Genomic DNA, 26590 nt, shown 5'->3' with positions numbered 1-26590 from the left:
TCCCTAAGTTGTGCGGATTGTGTATGGAAATCGTCATTTTTTGAACAGTTTCGTTTTATACGGCGGAACTGTCCTCTGGGAATGTTTTGAAGCCATGGTTTATGATGCCCACTATTGTAAAGAATGTAGCTGTTAACGTCCACCTGTTTCCTGTATGTCTTTGTATGTATTGTGTTGGATTCTATGAAGACCTCTAGATCCAAGAACTGTACAGTGGTTTGGCTTGCTGTTGATGTAAATTGGAGATTTCTGTCGTTGTGGTTGAGGTATTGCATGAATAGTTCCAGTGAGTGTTTGGTGCCCTTCCAAATGAAAATGCAATCATCTATGTAACGCCGCCATAGGATCAAATTGGCGCTCCAGTCACGCTCACCCCATATGTAGTCCTCCTCCCATTTTCCCATAAAGAGGTTAGCGTAACTGGGCGCCACTTTTGATCCCATGGCGGTCCCGGTGGTCTGCAAATAAAAAGTGCCATTAAACCATGTATAATTGTGGTGTAGTATGAAGTCAATGGAGTCAATGATAAACTGTATCTGGTCCTGTTGTAATGTTTGTGTTTTCTGAAGGAAGTGTCTGGTACTGTCTAAACCTTGGTGATGTTTGATGACGGTATAAAGTGATGTGACGTCACTGGTGACCAGCCAGTAGTCCTCTTGCCATTGTATTGTTTGTAATGTGTTGATAATGTCGGTCGTGTCCCTTATGTATGATGGTAGTTGTTTAACAATGTCTTGAAGGAAGGTGTCAGTGTATTGTGCTAGGTTGGAGCTGATGGAGTCAATGCCTGATATTATTGGTCGTCCGGGTGGTTTCTGTAGGTCTTTGTGTATTTTGGGTAGGTAATAAAAAACGGGTTTTTTTTGGCAAGAGGACTACTGGCTGGTCACCAGTGACGTCACATCACTTTATACCGTCATCAAACATCACCAAGGTTTAGACAGTACCAGACACTTCCTTCAGAAAACACAAACATTACAACAGGACCAGATACAGTTTATCATTGACTCCATTGACTTCATACTACACCACAATTATACATGGTTTAATGGCACTTTTTATTTGCAGACCACCGGGACCGCCATGGGATCAAAAGTGGCGCCCAGTTACGCTAACCTCTTTATGGGAAAATGGGAGGAGGACTACATATGGGGTGAGCGTGACTGGAGCGCCAATTTGATCCTATGGCGGCGTTACATAGATGATTGCATTTTCATTTGGAAGGGCACCAAACACTCACTGGAACTATTCATGCAATACCTCAACCACAACGACAGAAATCTCCAATTTACATCAACAGCAAGCCAAACCACTGTACAGTTCTTGGATCTAGAGGTCTTCATAGAATCCAACACAATACATACAAAGACATACAGGAAACAGGTGGACGTTAACAGCTACATTCTTTACAATAGTGGGCATCATAAACCATGGCTTCAAAACATTCCCAGAGGACAGTTCCGCCGTATAAAACGAAACTGTTCAAAAAATGACGATTTCCATACACAATCCGCACAACTTAGGGAACAACTTCTAGACAAACACTACGACCAGGACATAGTTGACCAAGCTTACAGAGACATATCTGCCATGGACAGATCCACTACTCTCACCAACAATAAAGACCCCACCGACTCGCAGACAACACAAGAAATCAACTTCATAACACAGTTCAACCAATCCTCCAACCAGCTCAGGCACATACTGAAAAAACATTGGCACATACTCAGACAGGACCACCAACTTAAGGACATTTTACCTGATAGGCCCAGACTCATATTTCGTAAAGCACCTGACTTAAGACAGAAACTGGTCAAAAATCATATTAAACCAACAGTAAGCAGACAAACCACCCTTACCGACAAGAAAGGGTTCTTCCACTGCGGCCGATGTGCGGGCTGTAAGAACCTGAGCAACCCCTCCACCAAAATTTCACCCACTTGGACCTCGACCACTACTAATCTCACATTTAAACACAGACACCAGATATCATGCGAAACCAAGGGGGTTATATATCTCCTGAGATGCCCCTGTGGAAAGGAATATGTAGGCCGAACCACGAGGCCCCTCAAAGTAAGACTCTACGAACATATTCGTAACATAAAAATAGGTTACACCAAACACAGTGTGTCTATGCATTTTAAAGACATGCACAACTCTAACCCCAAGGGATTAGTGTTTACAGCAATAGAAGCTCCTGACACTAACTGGAGAGGGGGGGATCACTTAGACATCCTGAATAAAAGAGAGTTATTCTGGATATTCACCTTAAAGACTCTACACCCCTTGGGCCTTAACATTGACTTTAATAATGGTACATTGGGCTGACTGGATATTCTCTCCATCATGGATTAATCCTCTTAACACACTTGTACCATAATAACTTTAAGGAATTTTAATTCTGCGCATGTTTGAACATGACAGCCACACACCAGGCAATCTGAATTTGCAATCTTCACTTCAGGTGGCTATAATCAGACACCCTCGCCATGAACACTCCCCTATTGCACCAGTACCAATCAGAGATCTAGAGGGCGTGTCAATCAACTGCTATAAATAACCATCCTGATGCACGCAGCACCATCCTTGAAAAAGACCGCACAGCGGTCGAAACGCGTTGGACAGCAACACTTGCTCCCACACCTTCATCCACACCGAAGTCTCCTCCCGGCTGGGAGTTGAGCCTACAGTGCAGACGCTCCTGAACGCGGCTCCGGTTTCCCTGGCAACCAGGCGCCGGGACCCGGAAGTCGCGCTCCACCGCGTCACTGTAGAGCCGAGTACACAGCGTCTTCCATACGCTGTATGTACTGCGGCTGAGAAGATCTCCAAGGAACGCCGCGGGACCTTCCGCCGACAGATCACAGGTGAGAGGTGCACTGCGGGGGGACGGGACGCCAGCCCCCTGCACCACCCCCTGTGCTCCACGCAACCACTTGACTTATCTCCCCTCTCCTGCCTGCATTTGCAGTTACGCATACGGTTACCACAGACAGTACAGCACTATCAACAGTGCTGCCACTAACAACCCCCCTCCCCTATCCCTCTTCCCTCTCAGTGACTTATCCCGCATTGGGATACCTATACCCACACTTTGTGTTAACCCCATTAATAAAGCAATTGTGCTTTGCATATATTGACTCACTTCTGATCATTTTTGATTAACACAAACCAATTAATAACCCCATCACTCAGTACCACACAGGGTGAAACAAAAGACAGATCTCTGCATACTTGCAGAATTTCTGTTAGAAGGAGAGCGCATAGTATACTTTGTTTGTTTAAGAGTAGAGAGTGGTAATTATTCATTGTTGTACAATTGCGCTGTTTCGTTACAACTCTCTATCTAGCGCAAGTCGGGATAATACGTCCAACCTCCGAGTAGATGGCTTTCCTATCAATTTGCGCGGTCTTGCGTTATTAATAATAATAATAATAATAATAATAATAATAATATTATATTAACACAGGACAAGTTTCATCCACAGTAGTAAAATATTTTATTTGTAAAAATTCCTGGAATACAAAGCGGAAGTCTGAGAGATAACAAAAAAACACAATACAAAAACAAAGGGTGTATTAAAACATACACAATCCATCCATTCAACCAACGTTCTGTCACAGAAAGAGTTAAACGTGTGTTATATGCAAGACTAGCTATACGCGATATACACAGTATATTCATAGCAACTGCGTATTCAAATTACAGTCATTTACAAAAATAAATCGTGAGTCCCTAAATTAGCAATTCGTTTAGGGAAACGAGATAACATTACATGGATTTGCAATAGCAAACAGACACGTGTACACACAAATCAGTCACAGGCGAGGCCCTAACGCCTCCTGTAATTTTGTGAAAGGGAGTTAACCGCCCGGTAAGAAGAGAGCAGGCGGTCCCCATTAACACACTAAGCACCAGCCAGGATCGCAAGGCTGTGTGTTGTGCATGCTGTGGGTTAAGAAAACTACAACTCCCAGCATGCTTTTTCCATCCTCCTCAGCTGAAATCAGTTGCCGTTATGAAAATGCATTTATTAAACTGAACTTAATATGGGCAGTTTCATTTACATTACACCACGAAGGAAAAAAAAAAAAAAACAACCAGCTAAGGTCAACCATGGGGCTCATTCAGATTTGGGGGCAAAGCAAAAAGGAATAAGTTTACACCTGTGCAAATCAGGTGACAATACAATGCAAATATTACTTTGCATGCAGGGTAAATACTGGCTGCTTTTGGATGCAGCCCACAAATGCTATAAAGCTGTATTTTTACACTGCAGGCTTAAGCTAATTCCTGCCCTTTCCCAATTCTAAGCCTCATATTTAAAAAAATCGGCCCCCTCTGCATTGCAATATGGTTTTATCAATTACAATTTTGCTTTGCTTCCGAACCAGAATCAGACATTACGGGGGAAATTTACTAAGATGTGAATTCTACTACACATGTGATGTTGCAACCAATCAGATCCTGTCTACTATCTTCTAGAGCAGTGTTTTTCAACCACTGCGCCATGGTACACTATTGTGCCTTGAGCAGTTCTCAAGTGTGCCCCCAGATCTTGTGATGCCCAAACCAGTTTACAGCCACCACCAGTTCAACTGTTATTTACGGGTCTCTTCTTTCCATGTGAGTGCCAATGTATTTTATTTATGTTACCTGTGGGGACCAGTGTAATTTCTTTTATATGGGGGTCAATAGGTTTGTTTTTTCCCTGTGGGAGCCAATGTACTTTGCCCTGTGGGGATCTCATGGTGTGCCTTGGCAATTTTAAAATCTTATTTAGTGTGCCGCAAGGTAAAAAGGTTGAAAATCACTGTTCTAGAGGGTGCCAAATAAAGAAGAAGTAGATTCGGATTGGTTGCCAATAGCAACATCACATTTCAACTTTTCTTAACCAGTTGGTCATCATTACCGGCTGGTGTCTCGCCCTTGCCTGCACCTCACAGGCTATTACTGAAGGCCCCTTAAATGCGTTTTCCACCATAAAGTAACACAGTATTTTACATGAATTCCTGAATTGGTTACAGAAAAGCTTGCACCAAGCACAAGTGTTTGTATTGCAGAATATCATGCAGTTGATTTTATGTTGACCTTCGATACATCACAGAGACACATACCGGACACAAACCGGTATCTACTGCACAGAGCGGCAGAGTGTTGTATCCAAGGCCTACACAAACAAACCACTCTGTCTGGAAGATATAAATGAGCTCTTGGGAAAACCACACGGCAACAGAAAGGATACTACGTATCCTGCCGAAGCCGGAAAATGACACGAAAAGGCCAATAAAGCTAAAAATTTGGTAAACTTTTAAAAGTTGATGTGGAGATCTACAAACGTCAGCTTATTTCAAGAAAACTGCTTTTGACGATTGACCCCCACCACCAATAAAAACCCTCAAACAATTGTCGTTGACTGTCAAACCTCGGAGTGTTGTTACCACAAGGTACTTGTATGTTTTAGTTTTGTGTAACCAATTATTCCTCTTCTAACAGATTAAAAAAAATAATAATAATTAAAACCACATAAGAGGGATCATTGATCCTACATGTATCCATAGTTACTTATTTCCTGGTTAGCTTTTATGTAACTATGGGTGGGATGCACTAAGGCAGTGGTTCCCAACCCTGGTCCTCCCGTAGCCCCAACAGTGCACGTTTTCCAAGTCACCCGGCAGGTGCACTCATTATTCAGACACATTTTAAAAGATCCAAAGGTGGAGCTTATTACCATATATACTCGAATATAAGCCTACTTTTTCAGAACATTTTTATGCTGAAAAATACCCCCCTCGGCTTATACTCGAGTGAGGGTCCCACTTGAGTCAATACGTTTTCCCAGTTTTTTAGTTGTAAAATTAGGTGCCTCGGCTTATATTCGGGTCGACTTATACTCAAGTATATATGGTATGTCACTTGTGATTGTGTGTGGAGACCTGGAAAACGTGCACGGTTGGGGGTACTTGAGGACCAGGGTTGGGAACCACTGCACTAAGGTTTCGAGAAAGACCTAGCGAAGAAGCCCAAAGCAACCAAATTCCGAACACTGTGCAAAATAATTGACAGAAACTAATTGGTTGCTTTGGGTCTACTCCACATGACATGATACATCTCCACCAATATCGGTGGACAAAGACCACAACTAACAGTGAGAGTAATACAAGACCCACAAATCTTCATATCTTGAAAAAAAAAATTGAACTATGCAGAAATGTTTCAAATAAAATGAAAGACACTCCAAGAACCGGACTGTGATCATTAAAATTAATGAGATAATTATGTCCTTGGCAAAGTCTCATCTTAAATTGGCTTTCCTTCCTTATGGAATAACCCCCCCCATCCCCCACAATATTTTACGGCAGCAACAGAACAAAAACTTGATGAATCTTTGGAAGGTCCACATGCGTGTGCGGTAAAATGAGACATTACCATGGAAACCAATTTAAGATATTTGGAGTAAAGTCTATTACACAACTGAAAACGGTGAGGAGCATAAAAATGTTCATCCTCTCAATGGACTTGGGAAACAAGCTTGGGCCGAAAAGTCTCAAAAAATGTGGCGTTAAACACTTTCCTCGAACAAGACCATCTCCTCTTGAGCATTCGATCTTTCATCCATCAAAAGCTTAACAGCAGAGTAATGCTTGTGGTGGCTGGCTAGGTCTAGAGCCGTGTAGCCCTCTGCCGTGGTGGCATTGATTTCGGCCCGGTGGTGGACGAGCAATCGTGCGGTGCTGGTGTGGCCAGTCTCAGCCGCAATGTGCAGAGGGGTTTTCAAGTGCATGTTTGGAATGTTCACGTCACAGCCAAGCTCCACGAGGGTCCGAGCCACTCTGTAATGCCCTCTTTGTGCAGCGAGGTGCAAGGGGGTCCTGCCGTCAGAGGTCTGGGAGTTCAGGTCAGCCTTATACTGCTTTGCCAGAAGCCTCACGATACTTAAGTGTCCCTGCCAGGCGGCGTAGTGCAGGGACACCCAGTTGTCCAGTCCCTTGATGGTGATATCGGCCCCCCGCCGGAGAAAAAGACGGACGATTGTTTCTTGGCCATGTTGGCAAGCTATGTGAAGAGGTGTTCTGCCTTTACTGTCAACCTCGCTCATGGAGGCGTTCTTCTCCAGGAGGGCCCGAGTTATGGACTCATCACCATTCTGGGCGGAGAAATGAAGAGCGGTAAAGTGGTCTTCGTCCTTGGCATTGATGTTGATCTTCTTAGACAGGAGCAGTTCCACAATGCCTTTCAGCTTCTTCTCCGCAGCAATGTGAAGCGGAGTGGAGCCCTTCAAGTTGGTCATGTTGGGGCTGGCATTGTATAGAAGCAACAACTTGACGCACTCCTCCTGCCCAGCCTCCACAGCCAGGTGAAGGAGACTGGACCTACCATCCAACATCAATTCTACATCTTGAGGCTGCAGAATTTTCAACAGCTTGGCGTTGTCTCCGGCCAAAATGGCATCAATCAGCTTCTTCTTCTGGATCTCTGTGGTGCTAAGGTCTGAGTGGGAGGAAAATAAAATATATTAGGAGGAAATTAGTCCATCGGATGAAGTTTAAGTACCATATGATTCACTTTTAAAATAACTCTGTAACAAAGACTAATATTTGTGCATATTATATGCTTTGTATGGACTTGGTCCTACAAGGTCTCCATAAAAACCTTCTCATTTTGGAGAAGACATGTGCATGCGTTTTGGCAATGACACGTAAGCTAACACAACACAAAGATGGTCACCATACCATCCCGTTCACAAACAATCTCAAAACTAGCAAAACTTACCAGCTACCGAACAATCTTTATCGAAGGACAAGGAGAGGGATCCTCTGGACGAGAAGGCGGAATCCGAGGAGATTCCGGAAAGGCGTTTGTCACTTGGTGCCAGCTCCGGTTCAGAAACACTATGGCAGAGGCTCTCTGGTCCTTCCATGGTCTGGGAGATCCCAGAATCCAGTTGGGAGAGCAGTTCGGAGAGGCTGTAGTCTTTATCAAACACGGGAGTAGGACATTCGCGTTCTGGACGTTTGGCCAAATCCTTTAACAGAAAAAAAAAAGTCACATTGAGACCAATATCGGCATCATGGCTCAGTAACTACACAACCTGCAGGTTACAATATTATCTAATGCATAGATTTAATGTATGTAAACTCCAACAAGAATGGATCGTTTTTAATTCTTGTGGCCAAAAGGGGTGTGGCCTAAAGATTGGAGGTGTGTACTAGCCCAGTTGATGGACAGAACAATGACCTCTCTTGAATTATTAGGAGGTCAGCTATGCTGAAACAAATTCTGGTTTACACGATTTATAATTCATTACCTCTTGTTTTGTTTCTGGGGCAACACTCGCCATAGTATCTGAGCACGGAATTGGACTGGTGTCATTTTCGTGTTTTGTACACAGCAGTTCTGTCTTGGAGGTAATTTCTATTTAGTGGGGGGGGGAGAAAAAAAATAAATGGTTAAATATTTGACACACATTAATCAGCCAAACAGGCTAAAGTCATGTGAACGGTATTAATAATAAAAAAAAAAAGTTAAAAACCCCCCAAAAGTTCAAAATTGTGAAATAACGGTAAAAAAAAACAAAAAAACACCCACACATGTTGTGCTACAGCTCCCTGTCTAGCACATTTGCATAGCGAACTTAAATCAGCCAATAGTGAGGTGGTCTTGTATACTAATCCTAGCAGACGTCCACCTTTACATTTTGATGAGGTCATACTTTGTTTCTCCCGGACAAAGGTAACAGTACAAGAGATATCCACTCATTCCTATTCATGATTAGGAATCAATTTACGGACAAGGGGATCTGTACAAGATGTTCAATCTTTCATCCATGGTCATTAATATCTACCAATGCCCTGAGAAAATCACTATATTCATGCAAGCGTGTACAAAAACAAATTCCAGAGAAACGACATGACTAACAACCAGTAAGCCGAAACAATGTTAATTTGTCTTTTTAATGGGCGATTACTTGTAACGAGGAGTCCGATATGACCTTAGGGCCGAAACGCAGCAGTTAAAAAATAAAAACTCCAGAAGCTTTCACCCTGACCTCTACCAGCCTAGGTTTTAGAAAGGGCTAAACATTCAGAACTGATGTACTAACACGTTAAGTAAAGTGTTGTAACAGAGTCATCCCTGACACAAGAGCAGCATTGTCAGGACTTGCCGGCGGTGGATAGTCCACATTCCAGGATCAGCTGCAGGAAGCTCAGTCGCACGATTCATTTTCGATTGACGGAAAAAAAATATCAACACAAACACACAAAGCAGGAGCCTGCAAACACTGCCGACAACCTCCAAGAAACAGATTTGGCAACGGGTCTGCTTAAACTTTTATTCAACTTCAAGTGTCAGTGTGTGAAGGAAGTTGTTCTTCCCCCTGTGACACACTCCAGATAACTCGCACACGTATCTCACTGTTTATTCAAGTAGAAGTACTTGTACTCCGAAAGCTTCCTCATCTGTAAAGCTTAGAAGCAGCAGAAGTCTGCCTTAGCACTACGGTAAAAGCTTAGTCAGCGACTACTTCTTGATAAATAGCGGGAGGAACACGTTGAGCTACACACAGTAGTATTGAATTCAGTGGCGTAACTAGATATCTTTAGGCCCCATTGCAAAAGTTTGTAAGGGCCCATATATACCTACAACGGTGAAACATTTATACAAAATGTATTAATGTAGTCATGTAGGGTGGCCCCTTTCAGCTGCGGGCCCCATAGCAACTGCACCTATGGTAGCTACACCCCTGTATATACACATGTAACTGACAGGGAAGGTGGCCCCTCTCAGCTCTGGGCCCCATAGCAGCTGCACTCCCTGCACCTATGGTAGCTACACCCCTGTATATAACACATGTAACTGTGACAGGGAAGGTGGCCCCTCTCAGTTCTGGGCCCCATACCAGATTTACCCCCTGCAGCTATGGTAGCTACACCCTGTATATAACACATGTAACTGTGACAGGGAAGGTGGCCCCTCTCAGTTCTGGGCCCCACACCAGATGCACCCCCTGCAGCTATGGTAGCTACACCCTGTATATAACACATGTAACTGTGACAGGGAAGGTGGCCCTTCTCAGCTCTGGGCCCCATAGCAGCTGCACTCCCTGCACCTATGGTAGTTACACCCCTGTATATAACACATGTAACTGACATGGAAGGTGGCCCCTCTCAGCTCTAGGCCCCATAGCAGCTGCACCTCTGCACCTATGGTAGTTACACCTCTGTATATAACACATGTAACTGACAGGGAAGGTGGCCCCTCTCAGCTCTGGGCCCCATAGCAGCTATACTCAGTGACCTATGGTATCTACACCCCTGTATATAACACATGTAACTGTGACAGGGAAGGTGGACCCTCTCAGCTCTGGGCCCCATAGCAGCTGCACCTCTGCACCTATGGTAGTTACACCCCCCCTTAATAGAATTTGGCCACCGTGAAGGATATAAAAAAAAAAATTGCTGTAGGTTTCCCCCTTACCTTGAAATGTAGGCCGCCTGGCAGGCTTGTCGTGCCAGCATTGCTGCATCAGTTTGATCATCTCCTCGCACTGCGAAGGCCGGGACCTTGGGATATGCGACAGGTCGGGCCGCAGGCCACCGCCCACTTTCACCATGATATGCAGAATGTTTTTCTCCTCTACAAAAAGAGTTAATAAAAAAAAAAGAAGGCAATTAAGAAACATAACACAAAAACACAGGAAAAGTACCATAAATCACTTTCTTCAGTCACATACACGGTACATTCTTCTCTACTGCCCACGCTCAGCACTTAAAGCATTACGCTAACCATCGGGACAGCCGGCAAACGTGTAGCTGCTTGTGCCTCAGCTTGCCTGGGATTTAAGCACACAATCCACCGGAAACTGCTGGCGGGGGGGAGCGTGGTAAATAAACTTATTTTAAAAGGTGTGCAGACACACAAATACAGACTATAAGATTTTATTTCCCTTTGTATTCATAGAATGGAAACCGTACACAAACATGGTTGGATTAGCTACTAAAGGCCGCTAATTCTGGGGAAGGTAAGTTAGTCAGTCAGTCCCCAAATACCCAGTTGCCAGTGGGAATTCCCTTACAGGGTTGTTGAAAGCAAAACAGGGCCCGAGTACTGAAGTGGGCGTGTTCTAAACCGAGAGGCATGGTTACTCCATCCTCTGGAAATAAATAAGAAACCATAAACGTGTGGCTACAACCTTTGAAGGCGGCCATTTTGTGGGCAGAACCAATATTCATGAGAATGCAGTCTGTGACTAAACCAGTAACATCACAAAAGTTGAAAGACGGCTTGTAGGCGATGGGCCCATCGTCAGCCATTTTGTTTGCCTCTAACGGCCAGTAAGGCACAAGAAGAGTGTTTGGTGAAAGCGCTAGGGCTAGTAGTACGTTTATTTATAAGGAGCCACAAGGGCTACGGTCGTCGTGCGACCAGTGGCCATTGAGAAAATTAACATTACAGCCTGCAAGTTTGTACTAAGAAAGGAAAGTAATAGGTCAACTTATTAGGTGGTTACCTGCAAAGGGTTTCTGCTGAGTAAGGAGTCCCCAAATCACGACAGCAAAACTGGACAATGAAAACAAAAAGAAGATATTAAACTCTACGCAATAAAATATCTGAACACGATCAACCAAAACAGGCAACAGGACCAATATAAGCACTAGGGAAGTGTGGATGGGACAAGTAAAGTCTCCCCAAAACTTATTAAGTAATAAATGGAAGTCTTAGAACCAGGAAGCCATGCCGTTCCAACGCATACAGCTCCATTACAAATTGAATGAAGACTTTCCATAAAAGCCCAAGGGTTGACCTCCGGATCTTCTCACCTGTAGACGTCATGCTTGGTGTCGAAGCAGCGGCTCTTCTCCTTGAAACGCTCTGGTGGGAGATAGGCAATGGTGCCGCAGATCCCGTCCAGGCTCAGTTCATGAGAATTAGATAGCCCGTTCCACTTCGCGAGCCCAAAATCGGAGATCTAGAATGAACAAACAGACAGAAAAGACCGTGAGTGAGGTGCAATCGATCAGTTCCCAAACATGAATACAGGCAGAACTCCGGCATGACTGCTGCAGGGGGATAAACCGGTCGCTGCTGGAACAGTTGCTCTGAATGTACCATTAACCATCAGGTATACATGGGCGGTTAGTACACATGGGCTCGGAATGAACAATCACTAAAAAGTTCTGAACAGTTACTGAACTAGAACTGGCTGGCAAACAGTTCAGTGTTCAAATGTCTATACAGCGGCTTCATATCATTAGCTACATAATAATAAGATGGGTAATAAAAGAAAATACAAAATAAAATAAAAAAACGGTACAAAAATAAAATAAAAAAAAGAATCATTGTGCTGCATTTTATCTAAAGCTTTATTGGTAAATAAACCAACGGTAACGTCTGAAAATTGTTTTCCAAACTTTATTGCTCAACAATACCCATGCAAAATGATATTTTTAATCATAAATAGTTTGGCCACCGTCACATTTTAAATATGGCTGCTCCCATGGACATTGGCCGATGGCAGTCACCACAGTACACTAGAAGCCAATATGTTATGAGTGTGGTCTGTGATAACGCAGCCGCCTATCAGCACCTAACTGGGAAGTTACATGCAGAGTTAGAAAAAAATGACAGTTAACAGCTGATTACCTAAATAATAGACCCCTAAATCTTGCAAATATATTCTTATAGGTTATAAAGAAGTGAACGCCTGTCAGTCTACTCTCGTACCGGACAACATGCTTAATACCGACTGATGCTATTTGCTGATGCTGCACACTGGTTGCCCAATGCAGACGGCTCGCAGGAACATGTGATATCAGAGAAGGGAGAACTCTGCTTTCCCCCCGGCACAGCCGTTGTGACTTCACAACAGAGGAGGAGACGGACTGTTGCGTAATGTGAAAGGAACACGCAACTCTAAAACCCGCTTGTCCAGACTATTACACAGTCTGTAACATGGCAGTTAGGAGCAGGTTGGCTGGTATTTTATCTCCACACACTTTATCACTCGCTAAGGCTTAGCACGTCTCCCCCACTGTATGTAAACTGACAGTTAGGAGCTGCTCGGTTGGTATTCTCTCTCCAAGCTTTTCAAAGATACTCAAACTGGTGCGTGATGCTGGGGCACAGCGAGTAATCGTGGTGACCAGGACGCGGACTCATCCTCTCCGGTAATAAAGAGGCATCTGTCTAATAATAGCTACAGACCGCACTGCCACCGGCTCATGTGCCTGGCATCAGTATGAAACCTTCTGCTCTCGGATTCCACGATGTGAGTACAGGACGGGTCAGAGACGCTGTCGGGCGACAGGACGGGTTAGTGAATAAACTATGCCGGGAAGGCGAGAGACGTTGTCCTCTGTATTCCAGGTGACTCACTCAGCTGTTATTATAAGGAGGCAGTGATATTTGTACAGTCCTAAAGGGCATTCCAAGCATACACATCTAATAAGTGCATCACTGCAGCCGGGACACTGGGTTATGTAAAAATAGAACAATTACAAGAACAAATTGAGGGGTATATTTACTAAGCCTTGTAAAGAGATAAAATATCGGCCAATCAGCTCCTAACTGCCATGTTAAAGGAACAGATGCACTAAGCTTCAAAAGTGATAAAATGGAGAGTGATAAACAACCAACCAATCAGCTCCTGCCTGACATTTTTTCAAACCTAGCCTGTAGCATGGTAGTTAGGAGCCGATTGGCTGGTTGTTTATCATTCTCCACTTTACTTAGTGCATCTGACCCGGAGTTTGAAAAATAACCATTAGGAGATGGTTGGCAGGTACTCGCTCTCCAATTACACAAGGAAGGAGGATCCATCTCCTTGTGGGGGGATCACTGACATCAGCTCACATGGTCCTATCCAGAGTCAAGTCTGGCAGGGCCCCTGGACTACCTCCTCTGTGGGCAGGACCAACACTCAGGACTACTAGTTGCTGGGAACAAGGCTGAAGCACGAATACCGAGGCTATTAGCTTACCAGGAACAGATGACTTCACCGAGCACAGCTGCCAACTCAGACTTTTAAATGACACAAATGATACGGGTGACGAAGGGATACAGATGCAAGGGAAACCCGAATATGAAGCACCAAGTACCTCATGCCTCAGTTATGTCACAAGATACTAGTCCACGGACAGGATGAACATTCCTCAGAACCACAGAAGAGCTAAATCCACAATAATGAAGCCAATCGCTCAACAATTAATGGACAACCCATTTCATACCCCAAGATAGTCCTCTCTTTGGGCCTTATTTTGGTTCATTCTTTCTGACAAAATCCTTCTTAGATGGGCAAAACCATGTGCACTGCAGGTGGGGCAGGTGTTACTTGTGCAGAGAGAATTAGATTTGGGTGGGGTTTTACTTCAAAGTGAGATCTATATTGCAGTGTAAAAATAAAGCAGTCAGTATTTTCCCTGCACAGAAACAAAATTACTCACCCAAATCTAATTCTCTCTGCACATGTTACATCTGCCCCCCCTGCAGCGCACATGGTTTTGTCCATCTAAGAAGGATTTTGTCAGAAAGAATGAACCAAAATAAGGCCCTTTGTGACAGTGGACAAGTCACCACATCTCCTCGTGGTCAAGGAACCAGGACTTTGGGGGAGATTTATCAAACTCTTCTAAAGGGTAGAGAATTTGCCCATATCAACCAATCAGCTACTACCAATCATTTTATGGCATGCACTAGGTAAATGCTATCTAGAAGTCAATTGGTTGCTATGGGCAACTTCTTCAATTGTCCATTCTTTGGAGAGTTTGATGCATATCCCACTTAAGAGTAACCGAGGCGGTGAGCAATCCAGCGTACAGCATGGTTTGAGAAGGAACGCGCCTTACGAGATCATTGGAGGTCATTTAATTAAACCGTCTTCAACCCAATCTGAATATGAAATCTATGGAGAGAAAACGTGGAACAAAATCAAAGCCTCGATTTATGGAGCACCATCTGCTAAAATGACCATCCAACAAATGCCACCGAGCCTTCTCTTAACCATCTGCAGCTGTAGATATAATTGTACAGCCCATATATGCGATACATGCAACCAGATTCCAGGCCCGGTGCGGTTATAATTGCAGTGTAAACCTCCGATGTACTTACTACAGCTTATTTTTAAATTGACCACACACACACACACAGGGGACCGATCCGGCCTCCCACCACGTTACTGCAGTTGGTGGAGGCTGCAGCCATGCTGCAACTAGATTGTACCCACGTTTTCAACCATGATAACCAGCCTCCACAGATTTCATAAAAGCGTATTACATATCTCATCTATGGCATGGGTGGTGAGGAATAAGACCAGGGCTACAAACATCAGATGGATCTGCATCGGGAAAGTCTCTACGTTTGGTTGGAAGAGGACTGTGGCCGTAAAAGTCAAACAAAGACGCAGACGTAGAATAAAGGCCTCGCTAAATAGAGACATTTCTCCAAAATAAAGTCCACCTCAAACCCAATACACCGCTTATTCTAATGAGGAACATCAATGAAATAAAGGGATGGAATTTTGTAATCTGGAGACCCTTCAGGACTTGTGAAGAGCAGGATCTGGCATATTAAATAACCAAAACTTAACAAATACTTGTAACTGACAAGGGGTGAGATGTACCACAGCATGGGGAGATAAAGTACCAGCCAATCAGTTCTTAAATGTCATTTTTCCACCAGCTGTTTGGAGGAACGGCCATTATGGGTCAGCTGGAGACACTTTGTCTATACCTGACCGTGGGAATTAAAGACCAGCTTTGGGGGTCTAGATTAATTGGTAGTAGCTATTGAATCTGACAGAAGCCTCCTTGATGGTTGGCACCTACCTTGACGTGATAATGCCCATCAAGCAGGATATTTGCGGGCTTCAAGTCCAGGTGAAGCAGCGGTGGGCTCATGCAATGAAGAAAGTTCATCCCTACGGCAGTCTCATGAATTATCCGAAACCTCAAATCCCACGGCAAGCGCTCTGAAGCCAAGAGCTTCTCCAGAGATCCGGTCTCCATATATTCCATGACCAGACCAACCGGGTCGCTGCAGATGCCGTATACCGGTAGAATGCAGCGAAACTTGGCCATCTCCATCTTCTTGGCCTCCTCAACCAGCTCGATGCGTTCCCTGCAGAGAGGTAAAGCAACCAGAGATCAGTATGGTGCTACAAACCTTATGTGTAATAGTTATTTTTTTGGTTATTTCATTGTTTTTCAAAATTCTAGAATGTTTGAAGTTACCAGACCCACTGACAACGGCAGCCATTAAGCTAAGACTACCCAAGACAAAACTATGACCCCCTGGCAAATACAAACAAAATCACTGTTGCCAACTTGTACAAAATTCCTATTCTGTACGTTGTACTAAATTTGCATCTGTTCCTAAATATACGGTTTAATACAGAAGTGTGTATGGATATTCCATTTACCTACATATTTAATACTGGGAATGGGTGCTTAGATAATCCTGGCCAGTGGCCAACAGTCCATGCAAAGGATTTAAAAAAGGTGCCTCTTATTTTATGTAACTCCAATAATATCTCATTGCTTTAAGAAATACGAAAACAGGAGGAGAATAAATATTACAAAGGTACAGAGATATAGGAAGATATATCAGCTCATACCCCTTTCACATTGCAGCTTTAACACGGTATATTGCCATTTTTTTTACTGTTTTAAAACCGGGACAGCTGCAATGTGAAAGCTCCATTTTCAATTTACCGGTAACAGAATACCGGTATTTTGAAACATGTTAACAGCGGAAAGCGCTGCTGATTTTGAAAAGCCTGGCCGGACGCCGATTGGCTGAATTCTCTCAGCCAATCAGCGTCCAGCCAGTCTTTTCAATATATTTTCAAATTCAGCAGCGCTTCCTGCCCTGCCACCTGGCAAATAAGTGCTACAAGCTTCCAGCCCGCCACCCGCAGCTGCTCCCTGGGGCAGTGCCATCTTCCCCATTGGGATGGGCCCCTAGAATCCTTGGGCCCCTGGGGAACTGCCCATTAGGCCAAATGGGAAAGACGGCACTGGTTGGAAGGTCGACACAAGGTTGACTATGGCAATGTCGACATGAGTTTTTTTTCCCCCCAAATGCCGACATGGACACAGTCAAAGTGTACTGCTGAGAACATGTTCCCTACCTAAAGGCTTTCACCCCCCACAAATACAGAAAGTCACCTACTAACGCTGCAGCTGTCACCGGGATTCGCACAAGAGAAGCGACCGAGATGTTTCATTGTAACACTTCGCCAAGTACACGGAATGGTCAGAAATGTAGGTCCCTTTACTGGGGAAGTGGCAGAATTCGGGGGCCTGACCACTCCCGGGATAGAATGACATATCACAAGAGCAACCAAACAGGGCAATAATAGACCAGACCAGAACTTTACATCCCAGAGGATAACATGCACAAGACCCACAAGGGGAAAGAGGGCCCTGCTCGCATGAGCTTACATTCTGGCTGGCAGATTGGAGGACACCGATACAGAGGGAAACAGAGTAGGGGAGCACAGGGGCTGGGCAATAAGGATAGAGATATCCGTTATAAAGCAATGTACACAGCACTGTACAGAGAATATATGTATAAAGGACATTTGCTGCATAGCAATGCGTATAATGGACTCGAATTTAATTAACCTATACCAGTCAGTTCTTGGAGTCCGATATAAAAATAGGTCGACAACATTTTTTTTACGTTACCATCCCCGTGGACTCTGATTGGGAAGGGTAATGTGTGCCGAGCGAGGGAGCGCGGTACACTAATTAGGAGTCAACAGGTTCAGGTGTCATCATTGAAACCCAAAAAAGTAATGATGGAGATGCAGGATAGGCCACGGATACAAAGTAATGATGGAGACGCAGGGTAGGCCACGGATACAAAGTAATGATGGAGATGCAGGGTAGGCCACGGATACAAAGTAATGATGGAGATGCTGGGTAGGCCACGGATACAAAGTAACGATGGAGATGCTGGGTAGGCCACGGATACAAAGTAACGATGGAGATGCAGGGTAGGCCACGGATACAAAGTAATGATGGAGACGCAGGATAGGCCACGGATACAAAGTAATGCTGGAGATGCAGGATAGGCCACGGATACAAAGTAATGATGGAGACGCAGGATAGGCCACGGATACAAAGTAACGATGGAGACGCAGGATAGGCCATGGATACAAAGTAACGATGGAGACGCAGGATAGGCCACGGATACAACGTAACGATGGAGACGCAGGATAGGCCACGGATACAAAGTAACGATGGAGATGCAGGATAGGCCACGGATACAAAGTAATGATGGAGATGCAGGATAGGCCACGGATACAAAGTAATGATGGAGACGCAGGATAGGCCACGGAAAGGCTGTGCAAGTGTCGTTCTGCATGCACCTTATTCTGGCTATGGTATAGGGGGGGGGGGGGTGACACCTAAAATGATTGACATGGACATAGTAGACACAGGTTTTTCGCGTTTTATTTGTCTGTGTCGACATATGTCAACATGTACACCATGGGAAAAAAACTCGAAAAACGTGTGTCAACTTTTGGAGTGTCGACCACGTCAGTGTGTCAACGTCTGCCAGTGTCAACTTATGGTATGTCTACCATTTTAAGGTGTCGACCAATAGCCGTCATCCTAGAGACTGTCGACCCGAGGCATTGCTGACCCAGGGACGGTATGCCACTTATTCACAGGTGTGCCCAAACCTTTCCAGAGGAACAGAGCATCACAGGACGGCTGCAAACATGGGGCAGGCCTGGGGGGGGGGGGGGGGACCTGCACAGTAAGGGAGACTACAAATCCCAGCAAAGCTCCACAACCTTTACGGTCATTCATTAACAGTTCAACAAGAATCCAGATCTTTGAAATGCGAGTGCCGAGCCACTTCTAATGCAGCCGGGAATTCCGTCCAAACCCCTTTGTTGTGCTGCATTTACACAATAACGATTTTATACTAGCTGGAGACCTGCGGAGTTGGGTCCTTTCTTTGGCTGAATTAGCTTACAATGACCCCCCGCCCCCCCAGCAGCACCCCAACCTGCAGCGCACAGTCCCAGCACATGCACGGCCTTCCCAGGCATATACATCACAATCAGGGCATTTAAATGCAGCGTCTGTGCACATCGCATGTCAGCAAGAGATTTATTGGGATATTTCCAGGACATATCTTGGGGCACATGTATCAGCCTGAGAGAGAGACGTGTCTGGGCAGAAGAGCGTGCAGTTATATCTCCGAAAGCACTTTAATTAAGTAGGCGTGCGTCTTTTACACAGGGATTGACGAATGTGGTGTTTTTCTCAGTGGGAAAATATATGTAAAAAAGTATGTTTGTTCTGGAACCCCCATTACAGGTGGGAAAGTGTATACGAGAGTGTTACGTACGCCGCAGTGCACACAGATTTTGTTATAGACAGTATTTCGGTTTTATTTACATGTTATATATTCATTTACAAACCCCAGAGAATGTCAGACCATAAACTAGGACTGTGTGACGAAGTCTCACACAGATATGGCAACATGCAATGAGAAACTTCTAGGTTTTTCTCCTAAAGAACATCAGACCATAAACTAGGACTGTGTGACCATCTCTCACACAGATATGGCAACGTGCAAAGAGAAACTTCTAGGATTTAGTGAACACCGGACATGACATACAATACCAACGGTACACAGCTTACACTATCCAAGAACATTTCCAATTTACTGCAATAAATGTAAGAATGTTCCTTGGGTATGCGGCCATTAGGTTGACAGTCAATAGGGGCCGACCACTGGGGGGGGTTGACATGAGAAAAAACTCAAGTCAACCTTTTCCTGTTTCCACCTAATGCATGTCGAGTTTTTGCCTGTCGACCAATAGTGATCAGTTTATTAATTGTCGACATAAGTATCCACACTCGCTACGTGACATAGACAGCGCCCCTCCCCCCCATAATATAGTTGTAGAAGTTACAATGTATTTTTATCCCTTAATAAAAATACTCCAATAAATATCTATAAAAAATAAATAACACACAGATTATACTAAGTAACGCACAGATGATACTACGCCGTTGCCCGCAGTAACATATCGCCACCCCTCCACCTCAGGCACGTTATATGACAAAATAAATACAGAGATCCATCAAAGTCCTGCGGGTAGTTTGGCGATGCCTCGGGGCCGTCGCAAATCTCACAATGACTTAATGAGCTGTATTTTTGTTCCTCTGCAAGACACAAGCTCGTACTCGGCTCAGCAATTAAGTTCTTAAAGACATAAAGGCTTCTCCAGTGGGTGAAACAAGATGTAACAAAGTATTTCCCTCCACCCCTGGCAGAAGCAGAAAGCAAAACACTGGAGTTGTGAGCTGAGATTTCATTGGCTGCAGCAGGTGGATATTTGGGTGGTATAAAAACAACGGAAGAGAGACAAATACAGGGACTCCGGGCCTTATGTATTACCTGCGGAAAGGGAACCGCAGGGTCTACAGCACTCTTATTAAAGCGGTGGTAACTTCATATGCCAACTGTAACTCTCCCAAAGCGCGCCAGTCCTGCCTACGGCAGCTCTCCCAAAGCGCGCCAGTCCTGCCTACGGCAGCTCTCCCAAAGCGCGCCAGTCCTGCCTACGGCAGCTCTCCCAAAGCGCGCCAGTCCTGCCTACGGCAGCTCTCCCAAAGCGCGCCAGTCCTGCCTACGGCAGCTCTCCCAAAGCGCGCCAGTCCTGCCTACGGCAGCTCTCCCAAAGCGCGCCAGTCCTGCCTACGGCAACTCTCCCAAAGCGCGCCAGTCCTGCCTACGGCAACTCTCCCAAAGCGCGCCAGTCCTGCCTACGGCAACTCTCCCAAAGCGCGCCAGTCCTGCCTACGGCAACTCTCCCAAAGCGCGCCAGTCCTGCCTACGGCAACTCTCCCAAAGCCCGCCAGTCCTGCCTACGGCAACTCTCCCAAAGCGCGCCAGTCCTGCCTACGGCAACTCTCCCAAAGCGCGCCAGTCCTGCCTACGGCAACTCTCCCAAAGCGCGCCAGTCCTGCCTACGGCAACTCTACCAAAGCGCGCCAGTCCTGCCTACGGCAACTCTACCAAACCGCGCCAGTCCTGCCAACGGCAACTCTACCAAACCGCGACAGTCCTGCCAACGGCAAATCTACCAGACCTCGACAGTCCTGCCAACGGCAACTCTACCAAACCGCGCCAGTCCTGCCTACGGCAAATCTACCAAACCGCGACAGTCCTGCCAACGGCAAATCTACCAAACCGCGACAGTCCTGCCAACGGCAAATCTACCAGACCTCGACAGTCCTGCCAACGGCAACTCTACCAAACCGCGCCAGTCCTGCCTACGGCAAATCTACCAAACCGCGACAGTCCTGCCTACGGTAAATCTACCAAACCGCGACAGTCCTGCCAACGGCAAATCTACCAAACCGCGACAGTCCTGCCAACGGCAAATCTACCAAACCGCGACAGTCCTGCCTACGGCAAATCTACCAAACCGCGACAGTCCTGCCAACAGCAAATCTACCAAACCGCGACAGTCCTGCCAACAGCAAATCTACCAGACCGCGACAGTCCTGCCAACGGCAACTCTACCAAACCGTGCCAGTCCTGCCTACGGCAAATCTACCAAACCGCGACAGTCCTGCCTACAGTAAATCTACCAAACCGCGACAGTCCTGCCAACGGCAAATCTACCAAACCGCGACAGTCCTGCCAACAGCAAATCTACCAGACCTCGACAGTCCTGCCTGCGGCAACTCTCCGGAAACAGATACTATCTATTATGTTCTAGAAGGTGTTAAATAGCCCATAGCAACATCCCATGTGACATAGAAGTCCCATCTTAGTAAATTTCCCCCTGGATATCAGACAGTACTGGGGACTGGCCATGCACCCCAATGTGCTCAGTATCTGTGAGCAAGCAGACCAGCCAGTCACCGCTGCCGACGGCTACGAAGTCGCTGTAACCAGCAGCCCGCACGCCCGGTACATGCGCTTACTTGCCAGCATTAAAGAGACAAACATGCCAGTGACAGCAGGATCTGTGACACAGACACGCTCAGCAGTTAGGCTCGACAGTCAAAAGGCTCACCTCAAATAGTTGACATGGACACGGTTGACAGACAATAGGGTCAACACAAGCAAAAGGTTGAACAAGGAAATTGTCAACAAGTGAAAAAAGTTTAATTATTTTTTGGTTTCATTTTGTAGATCATCCAGGGGGCTCCCTATACGTTCACCGCTGCGCCCGGAGCGCTTTACCGTTCACCGGAGGCCACAATGATGGTAAAAGTATGAAAAGGTAAAAAAAAAAAAAAGAAACCCTTATGTCAATCTTTTCATGCGTCGACCGGATACCGTACTGAGGGCCTTTCCAGTGAAACGCATCAACTTTATTTGTTAACAGTTATTTATATAGCGCACACATATTCCGCAGCGCTGTACAGAGAACAATCATCCTCCAGTGAGTGCCAGGAATATATAACCGATAAATGCAATGTTAGCAGCCAATGTCAGACATTAATATACAGAGGTTCCCACAAGTTGGTTCTCAAGGCACCCCCATATTTATGTATAGGATCCATGCTTGGCCACAGGTGATTTAATCAGTACCCCAGTCAATTTGTTGTAACCATATGTGCTAAACCATGGATATACTTAAATCCTGGTAAGTTGGGACTGGAGGCCTTGAGGTTCCCGTTCAGGAAGCTAAGCTATAATATAAAGGCAGCACCCAGGTCGCATCTACTTCACCCCCAGCACTGACCATAAAGGCCCCCATACATTAGGCCATCTTGTCCGAAGGCTGGCAGTAAGATCACCCTTGCCCAATCTCTGGGGCACAGAACCCCGCTCTGACGTTGGTCTAGTCTGAGACACAAATTACAGATGCCAACTACATTATCTACTAGCAGGAATTCCCCCGACACATAATAACAACAACAGGAGAAAAATCTACATGGAACGTACAAATATATAATGCTGTGGCGGAATATGGGGGAACTCAGTTACACGAAATAGATCATTCCCCTGATTCCCAGAGCAGTGCCAACACAGGGGCTCAGCCTGGCACAGCCTCTGCCCACAGGGACACTTCCTGCCTAGGAGACAGCAGGGTGTTATTGCAAACCTGCACCGACAACAAGACTTATTGTACAGCTCCACAATATGACATTGTACAGCCAGGTACAAGCCTGCTGCAATGTCCAATACACAGCGACAGCAACAGGGACACTACTATCCCAGCTACAGCCATCTGCGACATTATCCATACACAACTATAGTCAAAGTACATTATATAGCTGCACGCACAACATTATACATACACAACTATAGTACATTATATAGCTGCACGCACAACAATATACACACACAACTATAGTCAAAGTACATTATATAGCTGCACGCACAACATTATCCATACACAACTATAGTCATAGTACATTATATAGCTGCACGCACAACATTATCCATACACGACTATAGTACATTATATAGCTGCACGCACAACATTATCCATACACAACTATAGTACATTATATAGCTGCACGCACAACATTATCCATACACAACTATAGTACATTATATAGCTGCACGCACAACATTATCCATACACAACTATAGTACATTATATAGCTGCACGCACAACATTATCCATACACAACTATAGTACATTATATAGCTGCACGCACAACATTATCCATACACAACTATAGTACATTATATAGCTGCACGCACAACATTATCCATACACAACTATAGTACATTATATAGCTGCACGCACAACATTATCCATACACAACTATAGTACATTATATAGCTGCACGCACAACATTATCCATACACAACTATAGTACATTATATAGCTGCACGCACAACATTATCCATACACAACTATAGTACATTATATAGCTGCACGCACAACATTATCCATACACGACTATAGTACACTATATAGCTGCACGCACAACATTATTCATACACGACTATAGTACACTATATAGCTGCACGCACAACATTATCCATACACGACTATAGTACACTATATAGCTGCACGCACAACATTATCCATACACGACTATAGTACACTATATAGCTGCACGCACAACATTATCCATACACGACTATAGTACACTATATAGCTGCACGCACAACATTATCCATACACGACTATAGTACACTATATAGCTGCACGCACAACATTATCCATACACGACTATAGTACACTATATAGCTGCACGCACAACATTATCCATACACGACTATAGTACACTATATAGCTGCACGCACAACATTATCCATACACGACTATAGTACACTATATAGCTGCACGCACAACATTATCCATACACGACTATAGTACACTATATAGCTGCACGCACAACATTATCCATACACAACTATAGTACACTATATAGCTGCACGCACAACATTATCCATACACAACTATAGTACACTATATAGCTGCACGCACAACATTATCCATACACAACTATAGTACACTATATAGCTGCACGCACAACATTATCCATACACAACTATAGTACACTATATAGCTGCACGCACAACATTATCCATACACAACTATAGTACATTATATAGCTGCACGCACAACATTATCCATACACAACTATAGTACATTATATAGCTGCACGCACAACATTATCCATACACAACTATAGTACATTATATAGCTGCACGCACAACATTATCCATACACAACTATAGTACATTATATAGCTGCACGCACAACATTATCCATACACAACTATAGTACATTATATAGCTGCACGCACAACATTATCCATACACAACTATAGTACATTATATAGCTGCACGCACAACATTATCCATACACAACTATAGTACATTATATAGCTGCACGCACAACATTATCCATACACAACTATAGTACATTATATAGCTGCACGCACAACATTATCCATACACAACTATAGTACATTATATAGCTGCACGCACAACATTATCCATACACAACTATAGTACATTATATAGCTGCACGCACAACATTATCCATACACAACTATAGTACACTATATAGCTGCACGCACAACATTATCCATACACAACTATAGTACATTATATAGCTGCACGCACAACATTATCCATACACAACCATAGTACATTATATAGCTGCACGCACAACATTATCCATACACAACCATAGTAATTATATAGCTGCACGCACAACATTATACATACACAACCGTAGTACATTATATAGCTGCACGCACAACATTATCCATACACAACTGTAGTACACTATATAGCTGCACGCACAACATTATCCATACACAACCATAGTAATTATATAGCTGCACGCACAACATTATCCATACACAACCATAGTAATTATATAGCTGCACGCACAACATTATACATACACAACCGTAGTACATTATATAGCTGCACGCACAACATTATCCATACACAACTATAGTACACTATATAGCTGCACGCACAACATTATACATACACAACTGTAGTACATTATATAGCTGCACGCACAACATTATACATACACAACTGTAGTACATTATATAGCTGCACGCACAACATTATACATACACAGATATAGCAATGCAATAGAGGCACACACATCATATATATAAAATAATGTATAATGCAGATACGGCTACACTATTATAGATAGACATAGGTATATGCACATTATAGATACGGTTATATGCACAATATTAAAAATACACATGCACAATTATATATATAGTCCCATGCACATTATTATAGCCCCAGCTGCATGCACAGCCCCATGGAGTGACTCTACATAAACCCTTTGGCTGCTGCACTCCCCCTGAGCTGTCACACAGTGGCCCGGCACTTACTTCTCATCCACATGCAGGCTGGGAGGGCACTTGATCGCCAGCCACGTCTTCCAGGGAACATGTTTGACTTTATAAACCTGCCCAAAGCCCCCAGATCCGATCTTCTCCCACCCACAGAACTCCTTTGAGTCAAAGGTCCTGAGCAGCCCCATGTCCCATGGGGAAGGTCCCTCCTTGTCCATGGTGCTGCACCTTGTGTCCTCTCCTCCTCCTCTCCCCCCAGCTCTGTCTGACTGTGTGAGAGCTCAGCGGCTCCTGCCCAGGTGATCAGTAAGGTGTGTTCCTCATTACCAGGTGCTGCTGCTGACCTCATTTCCTGACTCGTCCTACCTGCTGCCGCTGCACCTCCTGCCGTTCTGTGCTATGGAGCTGTCACAGGTGAGCTGTGCTGCCACCCAGCGGCCACAAGTGCTAACTGCGGGACAGACCAACCTGTGACTCTTTCATTGTGCAATTAAACTGCAATCCGCTTTCTTACATTTCCATTAATTACATGCAGCGGAAGTGGCTCACCCCTCTCACCCACATAAGGTGTACAGTATATACTTCTATGCAAGACATAGTTGCCTGAATTTAAAAAAATATATTTCTAGGGACACTCACTGCTGCATGTTGTCTTTGTGCCCCACAGTCCCAATTGACAGTAGATGGTCATCCACCATCGATGGTTAGCAAGTGCAACTATCGATGGTTTGCCACCAATGATCAGTGGTTTTGCCATCAATGCTGGAGGTCCCATGTTAATGACTGCTATTATGTG

General features: G+C 44.7%; 1 protein-coding gene across 1 annotated transcript; it reads right to left on the bottom strand.

Moving 5' to 3' along the window:
* Positions 1-4598: 4598 nt before the first annotated feature.
* Positions 4599-26175, bottom strand: RIPK4 (receptor interacting serine/threonine kinase 4). Its single transcript, XM_083171654.1, has 8 exons — positions 25831-26175; positions 15826-16117; positions 11824-11972; positions 11514-11563; positions 10481-10639; positions 8310-8416; positions 7775-8027; positions 4599-7492 (listed from the first exon to the last, which is right to left on the bottom strand). The coding sequence occupies exons 1-8, from the start codon at positions 26010-26012 to the stop codon at positions 6564-6566; spliced, it is 2121 nt and encodes a 706-aa protein (XP_083027780.1). The 5' UTR covers positions 26013-26175; the 3' UTR covers positions 4599-6563.
* Positions 26176-26590: the final 415 nt, after the last annotated feature.

Source organism: Crinia signifera, chromosome 2 (genome assembly GCF_055691185.1).
Source record: "Crinia signifera chromosome 2, ASM5569118v1, whole genome shotgun sequence".
Classification (NCBI taxonomy): domain Eukaryota; kingdom Metazoa; phylum Chordata; class Amphibia; order Anura; family Myobatrachidae; genus Crinia; species Crinia signifera.
The sequence above is the reverse complement of the archived record's forward strand: the minus strand, read 5'-3'. Positions and strand labels throughout refer to the sequence as shown.

Bases quoted from the DNA above. Each gene is read 5' to 3' on its own strand.
- RIPK4 (XM_083171654.1), bottom strand. From the start codon at position 26,012: ATGGACAAGGAGGGACCTTCCCCATGGGACATGGGGCTGCTCAGGACC. The intron at 11,564-11,823 runs GTGAGAAGATCC...TTCATTGTCCAG, and splicing joins ACCAAGCATGACGTCTACAG to TTTTGCTGTCGTGATTTGGG. The intron at 10,640-11,513 runs GTAACCACCTAA...CTCTTTTTGTAG, and splicing joins TCAGCAGAAACCCTTTGCAG to AGGAGAAAAACATTCTGCAT.